Source organism: Palaemon carinicauda, chromosome 30, assembly GCF_036898095.1.
Source record: "Palaemon carinicauda isolate YSFRI2023 chromosome 30, ASM3689809v2, whole genome shotgun sequence".
In the NCBI taxonomy this organism is placed as follows: domain Eukaryota; kingdom Metazoa; phylum Arthropoda; class Malacostraca; order Decapoda; family Palaemonidae; genus Palaemon; species Palaemon carinicauda.
In genome coordinates this window covers 63,082,436-63,097,609 of record NC_090754.1, presented here as the reverse complement: position 1 = coordinate 63,097,609, position 15,174 = coordinate 63,082,436, and the positions used below count along the sequence as shown (strand labels likewise).

The 15,174-nt window shown below is 40.8% G+C and overlaps 1 protein-coding gene across 2 annotated transcripts in view; it reads left to right on the top strand.

The window, feature by feature from the left end:
• Positions 1 to 15,174, top strand: part of LOC137623219 (transferrin-like) — a 155,818-nt gene that overhangs the window by 111,491 nt on the left and 29,153 nt on the right. For both annotated transcript variants that reach the window (XM_068353939.1, XM_068353937.1), the window contains exon 11: positions 10,051 to 10,233. In XM_068353939.1, coding sequence (XP_068210040.1) covers positions 10,051 to 10,233 — 183 coding nt within the window. The remainder of the gene's footprint in view (positions 1 to 10,050; positions 10,234 to 15,174) is intronic.

The following is a 15,174-nucleotide window of genomic DNA, read 5'->3' as shown; positions in this document are numbered from 1 at the left end:
TATGACTTCAGTGTAACTGGACTTTGGCTGTTAGAATTTAAAACTAGGTGTTGGTAGTTACTGGCGGATGGTAGGGAAGCCCTCCACTCGCCAGCACACTGAGTAGCCATTTTGACCTTCGCCTAAGATTTATGGGATGGTCAAATTGGGAAGAGAAACTTAAAGGGCTCAGGTTTATTTACAGTAGTTAGGAAAAATACAAATTATATTTTGAATTTGTGATTTGTTCCTACACAAATACAAAGTTTTATCCTTTAATAGAAGACTTATTCTAAGGAGGTAGGAAGTCCCTATAACAAAGCTGGCTAAGTAAAAAATCTGTGGATGTTGGAACACTCGAACAACCTGAGAGAATTTCTCAAGTGATATTATAGATTTCTGCCCTCTTGTAGGGAGGATGAGGAGATACTTTGTTATTTTGTAGAATAGTTGCTTGTTATGGAAGCATAACTTACTCAATGTCCGATCTGGCAAATAACGGCACAACTCCTGAACCCCAAGAAAGGGGAAAGAATAAGGGCCAGACATTCTTACCTCTCATCTTAAACTAATGTTGCAACCGCTATCTTAAACTAGATGCTTCTTGTCCTTTGATGGAGCTAGGTAAGCTACACAACCTACTGATCAACTTTCACAGGTCTTAATAAAATCTGTCAAAGGACTTGAGTATATTCTTGCAGTTATGGACTGTGAAGGTTGTCAGGCCTTTTCAGACTCCTGCCTGCAAAATTTGCACCAATGACAGGTTCTCCATGAAAATTAGCATTTAGCTAATCCCTCAGACTTTGTTATAGCATGCTTGAGGCTGTCCTTCCAGATCATCAGTTGATTGGGGGTATGCCCTCCTAATGGTTTCCCAAAGCCAGATGGATATGGTATTCCTATTCCTGAAGGTCTTCTCTCACCTGCCTGAGCTCATGGAGTTATGGGGTCCTTTGACTGGCCAGACAGCACTACATTGGATCCTTCTCTCTGGTTACGGTTCTTTCCCCTTACCTTCACAGACACTAAATAGTCTGGCCTATTCTTTACAGATTTTCCTTTATCCTCATACACCTGACAACACTGAGATTACCAAACAATTCTTCTTCACCCAAGGGGTTAACTACTGCACTGTAATTGTTCAGTGACTACTTTCCTCTTGGTATGGGTAGAAGGGACTCTTTAGCTACGGTAAGCAGCTCTTCTAGGAGAAGGACACTCCAAAATCAAACCATTGTTGTCTAGTCTTCGGTAGTGCCATAGCCTCTGTACCATTGTCTTCCACTGTCTTGGGTTAGAGTTATCTTGCTTGAGGGTACACTCGGGCACACTATTCTATCTAATTTCTCTTCCTCTTGTTCTGGTCAAGTTTTTTTTAGTTTATATAGGAAATATTTATTTTAATGTCACTGTTCTTAGAATATTTTATTTATCCTTGTTTCCTTTCCTCACTGGGCTATTTTCCCTTTTTAGGGCCCCTGGGTTTATAGCATCCTGCTTTTCCAACTAGATTTGTAGCTTAGCATTTAATAATAATGATAATAATAACAGGTTTTGGATCTGCCAACAAAAGGACTGAGTTAGCTTGGTAGCATCTAAGCACCCTCATAAGACAAAGAAGCAAATCCTCCGTATCATTGGCCACATCCTTAATGAAGGAGGTGGAGAAAGTCTCAAATCTAGGGTCATTAACTGCCAGGTTCTGAGTTTTCACTACTAACTCACAAATGAAGATAAAGCACTTTCTCCATCTCTCAAAATGACTAATAAGTGCCTTATACTGTGAAGCTCACCTACTTGCTTCATTAAGGCTAAAGTGAGGAGAAAGTCTCAAGAGTGAGATGCTTATCTATTGTTGTCGTAAAGGTTCGTATAGAGACATTTTGAATGACCTGAGAAAAGTGATGATCCACGCAGGTTCTCTTCGAGGGAAAGATTGCTCGAAGCTCCTCATGAGCATCAACAATTCCCACAAAGAGAAAAGATCTAAGACTTTCAGTCTAAAGACATGGCTCAAGGCTGAGTATAGCCTGTTACCACTGAAATTGCGAGGAGCTTCTCTCGGCGTAGGTAGATGAGAAAGTCTCCAATCAGCTGCAGAGAGGTGCTATGGCAGGAGAAGTATCCCTTCTATGGCACCAATCGCGGAAGATGGCCCACTATGCTTGATAGGTGGATGTATCGAAATTTTGCAGATATTCAAACATCGCCTGTGCAGTCTCTAGCAAATAACCATTCGTGTGGAAGTGATGCTACATGGTCTCCACCCGTGAAGTGACAGGGAGGACACCGAGCTCTGTTACCTCATCAGGTAAGGGTTAGCAAAGCTGGTTGGGCCACTAGGGTTATACTTTTAGTACTCAACTAGGAGAATCACCGGGCCACTAGGATCACTTTGAGATTTAGGGTAGTCACTACCCTGTTGATTACCTTTTGAATTAGGGAAAACGGCCAAAAAATCATAGATGTCTAGGTTGTCCCAAGGATGTTGAAAGGGATCCTCTAGTATCACTGATGGGTCTGGGACTGGTGAGCAGAAAACCAGGAGTTTCTTGTTGATTAACAGGGAACCCCACAAAGTTAAAAAAAAAAAAAAAATAATAATTACATCTAGAGGATGAAGGGACCACTATGAACTTACTACTTGTCCCTTTTGACTGAGCTTGTCAGTGATCACATTTCTTTGCTTGGAACAAATCTTGCTGACACTTTCAATGCCTTGTCTATTGCCCAAGAGTGAGCCTGCTTCTCTAACTGGCAGAGGTACTGGGCAACAGTATCTCTTTCTCTGTTGATGAATGCTACTATGGTAGTGTTGTCGCTCATCAATGCTACCAAGTGGCCTATCAAGCACCTTTGGAATGCTTGTAACACCAAAAGTGCTGCCTTCGTCTCCAAGTTGATGTGGAGCAACCTAAGCCGATTCGGTTCCTCAGGTGCGATCCCCATTCCTTCTTCGATGCATCTGCAAACAGCAGTATTTTAGGAGAAGGAAACTTTAAGGAAATCCCTTTGATGAGTGTCTCTTTTCTTAGCCACCAAGCCAGAATGTCCAGTACTTCCTGATTTATTGGAATAAGTTGTTATTGCTGCCTGCTGACTAGTATCTCTTCAGGCACAATTGAAGAGAAACCTGATGGAGAAGCCCGAGTTTATCCAAGGCCGAGAAATATCCGAGTTGCTTTTGCCACTGTTGAGCTGGTAATTTTTGCTGGGTAAGGAAAGTTCATGCTATTTTCCCAAGTCTGCTGATGCAATCATCTAATGGAAAGATCCTTGCTGCTGTCAATTCTATCACCATTCCCAGATACTCCATCCTCTGCTTGAGCTGGTAATTTTTGCTGTGTAAGGAAAGTTCATACAATTTTCCCAAGTCTGCTGATGCAATCGTCTAATGGAAAGATCCTTGCTGCTGCCAGTTCTATCACTGTTCCCAGATACTCCATCCTCTGCTTGGGCTTGAGACTGGACTTCTTTCGGTTTAACACAATCCCCAGATTGTGGCAAAAGGAGAGAAGTCTCTCTTCTGAAAAAGCTGTCTTCAAGAGGAGGACAGCATCAGCTAGTCATCCAGTATCTCAAGAGATGTATGGTGTTGGCGTAAGCCCAAGACGAGACAAGTGTGAACACGTAAGGTAGTACTTGGGGGTAGTGTACAGTACAAAGCAAAGGACCTTGAACTGAAATACCTTCCCCTGAGGATGAAGAGGAGGTACTTTCTGCTAGACCAATGGATTGGGATTTCAAAGTACTTTATGCACCTTTCAGATCCAGAGTAAGGATGAAGTCTTTCCTCCCAAGGGCATCTTACATAGTGCTTGTGGTCTCCATCTTGAACGGTCTTTGCAACACAAACTTGTACAAAGGGGAGTGGTCGATGACTGCCCTACAGTTAACTTTTCCATTGGGAACAGACAACTTTAGAAGCCTGGAGATCTGTCTCATATAATCATTAGTACATCCTTGTCCAGCATTTTCCTCCCCTCTACTTGAAGGGTGAGGTGTTGGTACAAAGTTGAGGGATACAATGTAAATATCGATAGAGTACAAGCCAATGAACGGGAGGTGTTACCTGTCCGGTAGGACTTTCATCTTTCAGTCATCTACTTCATAGTACTGCCTCCTTGCTCACTGGCTTGAAAAGCATCCCTTACTTGTGGGAGCTGCAGGAGGGTTCCTGCTAGCCCTAGCATCCTCTGGTTCCTCTACTATCCCTATGGCCTGGGTTGAATGGGATTGAGAGAGAGGGATAGAATCTGAGCCTTTGTGAGAGGTAGAGTTGGTTGGAGTAGTAGACTTGGACCTTGAAGTCACTGCTGTCTTCTTAAGGACGACTTAAGAAGATTTCGTGGTAATTCTCGAGGTTTTTCTTCTTTCAACCATATTAGTTACATTGTATAGCAGGGTTAGCCTCACAAGTCAACTTTCCCTTTCTATTTCTATTCCTTGTATCTTCTTCCATAAGTCCCACCCCACCCATACCCCTCATCACCACAACCATTCATCTAATCCACAGATTTATCACACTCCTCCCCATCACTGGCATGCTCTTAGCTCTCTTGATTGGTTCTATGTCCTCTCTTCTTATTACATGGCCATGGTATCTCAGATGAGTTTTGCTGGCCTTATAATTTATATTACAGTACATATACCACACATTCTTCTTATATTTTGACTCTCCCTCCTTTCAAGTAGTGATATTCCATCAATCTATCTTACCATCCTCATTTCAGTTTTTTTCAACAGTCCCTCCTCTTTCCTCTTAATTGCCCAAGTTTTTGCCCCATATAATAGTAATGATCTGATAAGTGTCCAATAGTCATAATGGAATTTCTTTCTCTAAAACAATTCCAGTTACTGTATTGCTTCTTTAAGTCTTGTCACAATACTTTCGCAGAACAGTACCTCCCTCCTTTCTTATAATTGAGACTAAGTACTGTAGTTAAACTGTTTGTTCTGTTTTAGCACTGTACCATCTTCCATTTGAATATTTACTTCATGTCCATCTCTACTAGTAATCATTAGATATTGTCTTTCCATTATTCATCTCCAATTCTTTCCTTTCTAAGGCTCCTTTTAATGCTATAAATCTCTCTAGGAGTTCTTGTGTCTGCTCTAATAACTAAATCATAAAAACATCAGTTCCCTCAATTCTTCGTTGTTCCTTAATTTTGATGACCCATAGACTCAGAGCAGATACCTGATGGAGGTCAACTTCCAAAAAGGAATGCCTCAGTGTCTCATATTTTATCTGTATGGTGGTTCTTACCATGTCATGCATAAACTTACTATCTTTACCAACTTTTCTTTTCCGTTACTCCTCCCTTTCCCCAAAACCAATAGGCTAACATTCTTGATACCCTGTCATAGGCCTTTTCAAGATCCACAAAACACATGTAAAATTTCAGGTTTTCTTCTACATACAGTACTTCTCTGACTATTCTTACCAAGGAGATACTGTAGCATTCACTGTGCTCTTTCCTTTCATGAACCCAAATAGCTGCTCATGTTATCTGTCAACTCTCTCAACCTGTTTTTTTTTTTTACTATTCTTTCCAGTACAGTATCTTGAATACAGGCTCCAAAAGCTTTAATCATCTATTGTTCCCATAGTTTAACATGTCTCCTTTTTGTTTACACAATTTTATCATCCAACTATCTTCCTAGAGCCTTGGCATGTCCCAGATCTTTTCGAATAGTTTGTGTACCCACTGTCTGCCTATATTTCCCAATGCCTTAATCATATCTATTATTACCTATGATTTTACTGTAGTTGTATTTACTTTTACTTTCTTTATAGCATTCTTGACTTCACATTCTCTGATGTTTGCTATTGGTCCTTCTACTGCAGGAACAGTTTCCATTTCTTTACACTAATTTTCTGCGTTTAATAGTCTTTCCATCTTCTTTCGACTTTGTCTTCCTCAATTAAGATACTGTACTTCCATTTTCATTTGTAATAATTCATTATTTCCTACCTCTCCTACATCCTACTTATCTTTCCTTCTTTCTGCAATTCTGTAGATTATCTTTTCTCACTCCCATTATCTTATTATATCATACCACTTTTCTGGCTTCTTCTTCTGCAATCATTACCATTGTCTTTTTTCCTCTTTATCTTTCTATATTTCTCACTAGTTTTGTAGTTATATTTTCATCTTTTGGCTATAATTTTTTCCTTTTCGATGGTTCTATGCCCTTAAATATAACTGCCTGATGGAAAAGGGAGTCTTGACTAGTCTTCCCCCCTTTTAACACTGTCTCATCAACATCCCAAGTTGAGAAGGTTCGACTGTAGAGTTCTGGAGTACCAAGGCCTCTTGCTGTCTGATTTGTCTGGCAAACCTTACTACTACCTAGTCTTTGCTTAAGTACTCAGTTGGCCCTCTGGTTGGCAGACTAATGGGATAGGAATGTGACTGCCTTTGCCCTAGAGAGAACTCTTCTGTAAATTTCTGGAGCAGTGATCCAACCAAGATGTTCCCAGTGTTACGGTGACATCGATCAGAAGAGGTGAAGGGCTTGTATCTTCAGAGATGTAAAATCTCCTCTGCTGGGTGAGAGCTGAGGGCAGGATCTTATTAGAGCTGCTTGCTTGTAAGTTTTTTGGTCTAGTCTTCAACATTATGGCATTCCTTGTAAGTTTCGAATAGGGTAGCTCAAGGCAGGCTTTGAACCTGGAGGTTTGCTGAATGAACAAAGTCATCTGGCTCTTAACTGAAGATCTGGTTGGATCCCCAATCCTTTAAACTTACTAATCAGAGCTAACATGACTTCGGGAGAGAGGAGATCTCACCCTTTTCTGATGGGTGGTCTCAAGGTCTTGCCTATCTTCCTTCTGGTCCTAGGACCAAACCTGGTTTATAGTCTGAAGAAGTGGGGGAGGGGCAGCTGAAGGGCTTGCCTCTTCTGAAGCCCGATAGGTACCCTTTGTTCTTGTGAGAGTCTTGGGTGACTAGTCGAAGGCCTGTACCTCTCAAGGGCTCATGGGATAATGCCTGGATGACCTGTGGACAGACTTTTTCTTGGGCTGCCTTTCCATTGAGGATGAGGAGTGCATGTGGTGGTCTGATGCTTATGAAGACTTCCTACTTGGCCTGTCTTCCACTTGAGAAGGTATCTCCTTCTTCTTTACTGTACTGGTGTCCTATGGAGATGGCCATCTCCAAGCTGGAATGTCTGTATGGTTATGACTTCCCCCTGAGGGGGATTGAACGTGCGAGGAATCTCCAGCATGTGGAGATCGTATGTAGTCTAGTATATACAGATCTAGCATGTGGATTCTTAACAAGTGGAGATTTTACGTACATTCGTGAATTCCTGAGAAAGTGGAGACCTGACTCGTGAGGGAGCTACGCGCGGCTACGTAGGGCGTGAAGTTACAATCTGTAGGAACTCTGCACATGGAGACCTTGTCTATGGGGAACAATCATGCGAGTACCTTGAGGGTGGGGATCTAGCATGTATGGACAGTGCACATGGAGACCATGCCAGTGGAGACTTACCACAAGGAGACTTAGCCAGTAGAGATAGGGTGTATGGGAACTTAGTATGTGGAGACTTGGAGCATGGTTTCTTAGCATGAGACATTCAATAGTTTCTCTTCTCTTACTCTGTGACGATCAAGTGAAGGAGACGATCGCATGGGTTAGGAACAATCCTCTGTAGGTATGTATTGAGGAGATCATTTATGTGAAGGTGATTTTGCGCATGAAGATGAACGTTCATGCGGGGAACTGCCCCTGGTGATCATGCAAGTGGAGAACCCTCAACAGAGGATCATGTGGGTAAAGGTGCTCTTAAGCATGGGGTGCATAAGTTTCACTGGAACTGATGCAGCTGTCTATCAGAGGGCCTTTCTGGTCCTGTGCATTAAGTTGTCCCAAAAGTTTCGTCACCCGGTGAACTAAGGAGCAAAGCTGTGAAGGGGCAAGACAAGTGTGAACAGATGTAGGGCGTCTCTCTTCTTTACTTTTGGGAGACTGGTAGCATAAAAGTTTAGTAGCAGAGGACTACAGCACATTGAAAGTGCAGGGAAACCGAGGATGCTTTAACCCTTTCCCAGGAGTTGTTGTCTGCGGTGATAGCACTACTGAATGCGAGGATTGATGATCAAGTGTCCCTCCGCTATGCCAGACCTGGTTAGTGGGAGATTTGTGAAGTTTGCAAAGGAACAATAAAAGTGGTAAGCACTGCAGCTGTATTTTTGTGGTGTCTTAGGTGAGGCTATGGCTTGGAGCAGCTTATCAGTTGATGGAGCGCCCTCATATCTAAAGACGACTCTATAGTCGTCAGGATCTGGTCCCTGGAGATATTTTCAGCAACTGTAAGGGCAGGGTCAGTACAAGGAGAAGGGTGGGAAAAATTGCCTTTGCTGGGGTGCTTAGGAGATACTGTAATGCTGTCTCACCTGAAATGTGTCCCATGGGCAAGTTAGTCATCGTCCTTCATCGGGTTCCCACCGGAAGATTCACCTCTGGAGGAAGCTGGAGAAGGAGCAGACACTCAAGCACTGGAGGATGAGAAACAAGAGTCGGAAGACTTCTTTGGCATGGAGGAGGACCCTGAAGCTGAAGAATCCTTCTTTGACTTCCTCCTCCTGCCGTAATTTGACCACTGTGCCAGCAATCATGCATTACACTCGACACAGGAGGATATCTATTAACAGGTATGCCCTTGCAGAATGAGCATAAGAAATGAGGATCCATGTCCTGCCTTCTCATAAACTGGCTGCAGTTGTGCTCCGGTTTACCAAAGCAGGACCTCATTCTTTCACATGGATTCACACTCTGAAAAAAGAAAGATAGGATTATTAGAAACAGTCACATTTGTTTTAGTGCAGAATAATACTGTACTGCTCTGGGGCTGAAATTAAACGGACTACTTAGTCTGCTAGCAAGAGGACGTGGCTTTCGAACCAGTAACTACTGACACCTAGTTATAAATTCTAACAGCCGAATCCCAGCCACTCTGAAATCATACTCCTATTAAAGGACAAAGGTTTTCATTCATCTAGGAACAAATTTTTATCAAGTGCAAAGGCTGGTTATATGAGCAATCAATAGGCCTTGGGCCTGGAAATAAAAAGTAGGAAGGTGCACTTAACCTCAAAGGGATTGATAATCATGCATTTTCACCTCATAAAAAAGTTATAGATTTGACCCTTTAAGGATAGAAGGTTCTGAGTCAGTTTAAACAGAAACCATGCTATACAGCTTGTAGGTAGTAGGTTGGCCAGGACACCAGACACCTGTTGAGATACTATCACTAGAGAGTTATGGGGTCCTTTGATTGGCCAGACAGTACTACGTTGGATACTTCTCTCTGGTTATGGTTAACTTTCCCTTTGCCTACACATACACTGAATAGTCTGGCCTGTTATTTACAGATTTTCCTCTGTCCTCATACACCTGTCAACACTTGAGATTACCAAACAATTCTTTTTCACCCAAGGGGTCAACTACTGCACTGTAATTGTTCAGTGGCTACTTTCCTCTTGGTAAGGCTAGAAGATACTTTAGCTATGGTAAGCAGCTCTTCTAGGAAACAGACACTCCAAAATCAAACCATTGTTCTCTAGTCTTGGGCAGTGCCATAGCCTCTGTACCATGGTCTTCCACTGTCTCTTGGGTTAGAATTCTCTTGCTTGAGGGTACACTCTGGGACACTATTCTACCTAATTTCTCTACCTCTTGTGTTGTTAATATTTTTATAGTTTATAAAGGAAATATTTATTTTAATGTTGTAACTTTTCTTAAAATATTTTATTTTTCCATTTCCTTTCCTCACTAGGCTATTTTCCCTTTCTGTGCCCCTGGGCTTGGAGCATCCTGCTTTTCCAACTAGGGTTGTAGCTTAGCAAGTAATAGTAATATGATTTTAATTGTAGAAATATATTTGCCCATTTTTCCTTCAATGTTTACAGAATTGTGTGATATACTTCATGATATAATAAATTATAGATTATTTTATTCTGACGACAACAACGACGACGACAATAATGATTTTAATAATTTTGTTAATTTTAATAACTTCAATATTTTATATGCATCAAATCTTTCTCCCTAGGGTGGAAAATACCTATTTCGGCACTTCTGGAAGCTGGATTATTGAAACCAGGCGACTGCGATTTTGCCGGAGAGATGGGACGTTTCTTTAGCAGCTCCTGTGCACCAGGGGCCAAGGATCCTGATTATGACGTAAATGGCACCAACCCAGCAAGTCTGTGTGATCTTTGTATAGGAACTGAAGGTAATCAAATCAAGGGGTCTTTTCATAATTTTCTTGTAACTAGATCTCAATTGGTATACCTTATGTAAATAACCAATTTATTGACAATATTTTACAAAATTTTTAATTATTTGCTGGTCTTTGCAAAGTAAGTACTGCACTAATTTTTATATTCATCAATTTTTTCAGCATTCAAAAGTATATCTCATTTGCATATAAATCAACAATGCAGTTTCAGAATCTTGATTCCAACCAATTATGTTACTTAATTTGTTAGTATACTGAATATACTGACAGCATTATTAAATTTTTGTAAACTCATCACACCATGAAGAACCATTTAAATCCTATCTCCATAAACTATATGCAATAGTTTGGAATGATTTTTATTAGTAATTAACTACTGTACAGTACTTAGTAGGAGGATAAAGTTGAATTCCAGTTATGGTAACCCAACCACCCTGTGAGTTTTCAGCTAACATATCTGCCAAATGAAATACCGTGCATTGATCAGATTTGCTAGTTTTACCCAAATGTCTCATGTTATGCTTTCCATTTCTTTCTTTAACCAAGCCCTTTTCAATTCAATATCTTAATTTATCTTGGCATTATCATGATCTATAATTGAGGAAAGCGACTGAACATTAAACATTCAGTGCCCCTACATCTAACACAATGAATAAGGATCAAATATGTCCAAATAACTTATTTTCTGCATTTAAGAAAATATCTTGGTAAATTGCTAACAGAAGACACCCGATTAAGGTTGGAATGTAATTGTTGTATACAGTACTCTTTTTAAAAACTGCAAACTGCAATGAGAATCATTTAATACTGAGTATACAAATCAAACGAGAGAGAGGTTCGTTAAATTATTCATGATGCAATTAATCTGATCAACACTGTTGGTTTAATTTGAATCAACACTCTTTGTTGGTGTTTTTCCTTACCTGCTTACCTTCGCTTGCTCCCGAGGCATGGCAAATTGATGGTGGAATAGCAGATAATTCATTCTGATTTTGAATTTGTGGAGTAGGTTGAAAATGTTTTTACCAAGTACAGTATGAATCTCTGAATCCTTCAAACATAACATGTCTTAGAAAAGTTGAATAGAGATACAGTAATTTTTACATACATACATACATATACCAAGGCACTTCCCCCAATTTTGGGGGGTAGCCGACACCAACAATGAAACAAAACAAAAAGGGGACCTCTGTATGCAGTATAAATTTTGTTTAGGAGTAAATAGGGATACATTACAAGTGACTGGAACTTTTCCCATGACCTTACAACAGCTTATCTTTTAGCCCAAATATAATTCAATGGTTTCTAATACACTTGTGATATCAAACAAAGCATAAATCTGATAATTTGATTATAAATGTTTTAGAAATTTATTTAAAAAATATTTGATGCTAATCATAAGCAATGTCCAATCCAATCAAATTCTAATAAAATTTCTTCCCACATCCTCCCTACTCCCCCCCTTTCCACATCCCTCCTAATTCCCCCCTTCCCATGTCCTCCCCAATCCCCCCCCCCCCTTCCCACATCCTCCCTAACCAAAGACTGATGAAGCTACAATTATTCATCATTGTTGAAATCTGACATCTAATGAAAATGAGGGGTTGAGTGAAGGACTTTTGAGGTTGAAGGGCAACTTTAAATGGGCAGGTCCACTGGATGACAACAGGTGGGGATAAGATGAATGCAGAGAGTTGACAGGGAAAGTGAACAAAGGATGGGAATTGTGTGAAGAGTTTTAAGAATAATGAAGGTGATTATGCCAGCCAAGTAAATTGTATCTTCTCCAGCATCTTATACATCTTGAAAGCTATAAAAATATAGATACTGCATACTGTACGTAGTGTAGTGCTGCTCCTGAAAGTTCTAAGGGATTAACCTCCACTAATAAAAATAATGACATTCTCACACTGCAAGGATACATTTAAGGCTAATGATGTTTAACATCATTGGATCAAATATTCTTCTACTTGCCACTGCATAAGGACCATCAACTCTATTGATCTGATACTCACTGTACTCAAGCAGCTCAGCAACATATTCTTTGTCCATCCTGTCAAACTTAGCTTATACAACAGCTTTACAATGTTCCTACGAATGCTGTAGACAGAAGCAAAGTCCTGGAAGTTGTTGAAACAGTCATGCAACATTTTATGCCAAAGGGCACTCCAAATAAATAAGACTGGACTTATTCTCAAGCATCATTAAATTGGTAGAACCTTTAATGCTGAAGTTTCCCCCCTAAGGTACTTGACTGTCTCATCATGGGTAACAATATGTGGAATGTTGACCTTATGGCCCAGTCCTGGGAACAAGGAGCCCATTCAGCACCAAGGTGTAACAGCAGGAAAACTCTATACAGTTGTTCCACCATATACTGAAATATACAAGTTGAAAGAAGTTGTACGGGGAGGTTGACGAAGGGAAGCATGAAGGGAGTTGAAGGCTGAAAAGGATTGCTGCAAAAACCCTTTAGAGATATTAACCAAGCAATTATTACTTACCACTGATAGTATGCCTCAAAATTTGCGATGATCTCTTGATTCGTGGGCTGAATGAAAAATGTAGAGATAGAAAGTGTTACAAGAGGAGGAACTTGGGGAGGAATATCAGTGTGATGTTCTGCGAGATATCTAGACAAAATACAGCCAACTCTGGAATCTTTAAAAACCTATTCACCACTGAATCAAGCCTCTTAACCCTGGAAAGGTACAGTATGATGGGTCAGCCTCTTAACCCTGGAAAGGTACAGTATGATGGGTCGTACGTGACCCCTACAGCATTTTCAAAACCTGTTTTTTCCCCATAAATCATCAGCTGTCTCGAATATGGAAGTGATCGACCTGCAAGGGGTGACTAGTCTACATGCCATTGTCTGCTTTAGGACTGATTTTCGTCTAACTTCCCTCCTTCCCCGTTTTTTTACCCCCCCCCCAGGGGTCGACCTCGACCCTGTAATACCTTTTTAGGGGTAAGTGATCAAACAGCAAAGTTATTACATAATTATAAATTGTCGAACAGTGTTGATACTTGTTTGGTTCTTTATAGTTGGAAAGTGTGGGTGGATGGTGTGTCTACCACTTGCATGACATTGGTTTTGGCTTAGATGCCATATATTGCCATGAGGTCCATTTTCCCTCAAATGCTAATTTCTGAATTTTTTTTATTTTTTGAAAATTTCTGATTTTTTCTATTTATTTTGAATTTATCTTCAATAATGGCCAGCAGGCAGTATTCCCTCGGCATGGATGTCATCAACACACTTCTAATGGAGTTAAAAAGAGATGTTGATGATAATATGGAGCTTGCAACCTCATGTGTTTGATATTTATTTCTCTGATAATTTCTCCTTCGTATTTGTCAATATTTTTTTTATGTGTATTAGGTACTTGAAATTGATTTATATAGTGTTTTATTATTATTATTATTATTATTATTATTATTATCATCATCATTATTATTATAGGTCATCTATCTATTCTATCTATATACCAAGGCACTTCCCCCAATTTTGGGGGGTAGCCGACACCAACAATGAAACAAAACAAAAAGGGGACCTCTACTCTCTATGTTCCTTCAGCCTAATCAGGGACCCAACCGAGTTCAGCTGGTACTGCTAGGGTGCCACAGCCCAACCTCCCACATTTCCACCACAGATGAAGCTTCATAATGCTGACTCCCCTACTGCTGCTACCTCCGCGGTCATCTAAGGCCCCGGAGGAAGCAGCAGGGCCTACTGGAACTGCGTCACAATCGCTCGCCATTCATTCCTATTTCTAGCACGCTCTCTTGCCTCTCTCACATCTATCCTCCTATCACCCAGAGCTTTCTTCACACCATCCATCCACCCAAACCTTGGCCTTCCTCTTGTACTTCTCCCATCAACTCTTGCATTCATCACCTTCTTTAGCAGACAACCATTTTCCATTCTCTCAACATGGCCAAACCACCTCAACACATTCATATCCACTCTAGCCGCTAACTCATTTCTTACACCCGTTCTCTCCCTCACCACTTCGTTCCTAACCCTATCTACTCGAGATACACCAGCCATACTCCTCAGACACTTCATCTCAAACACATTCAATTTCTGTCTCTCCATCACTTTCATTCCCCACGACTCCGATCCATACATCACAGTTGGTACAATCACTTTCTCATATAGAACTCTCTTTACATTCATGCCCAACCCTCTATTTTTTACTACTCCCTTAACTGCCCCCAACACTTTGCAACCTTCATTCACTCTCTGACGTACATCTGCTTCCACTCCACCATTTGCTGCAACAACAGACCCCAAGTACTTAAACTGATCCACCTCCTCAAGTAACTCTCCATTCAACATGACATTCAACCTTGCACCACCTTCCCTTCTCGTACATCTCATAACCTTACTCTTACCCACATTAACTCTCAACTTCCTTCTCTCACACACCCTTCCAAATTCTGTCACTAGTCGGTCAAGCTTCTCTTCTGTGTCTGCTACCAGTACAGTATCATCCGCAAACAACAACTGATTTACCTCCCATTCATGGTCATTCTCGCCTACCAGTTTTAATCCTCGTCCAAGCACTCGAGCATTCACCTCTCTCACCACTCCATCAACATACAAGTTAAACAACCACGGCGACATCACACATCCCTGTCTCAGCCCCACTCTCACCGGAAACCAATCACTCACTTCATTTCCTATTCTAACACATGCTTTACTACCTTTGTATAAACTTTTCACTGCTTGCAACAACCTTCCACCAACTCCATATAACCTCATCACATCCCACATTGCTTCCCTATCAACTCTATCATATGCTTTCTCCAGATCCATAAACGCAACATACACCTCCTTACCTTTTGCTAAATATTTCTCGCATATCTGCCTAACTGTAAAAATCTGATTCATACAACCCCTACCTCTTCTAAAACCACCCTGTACTT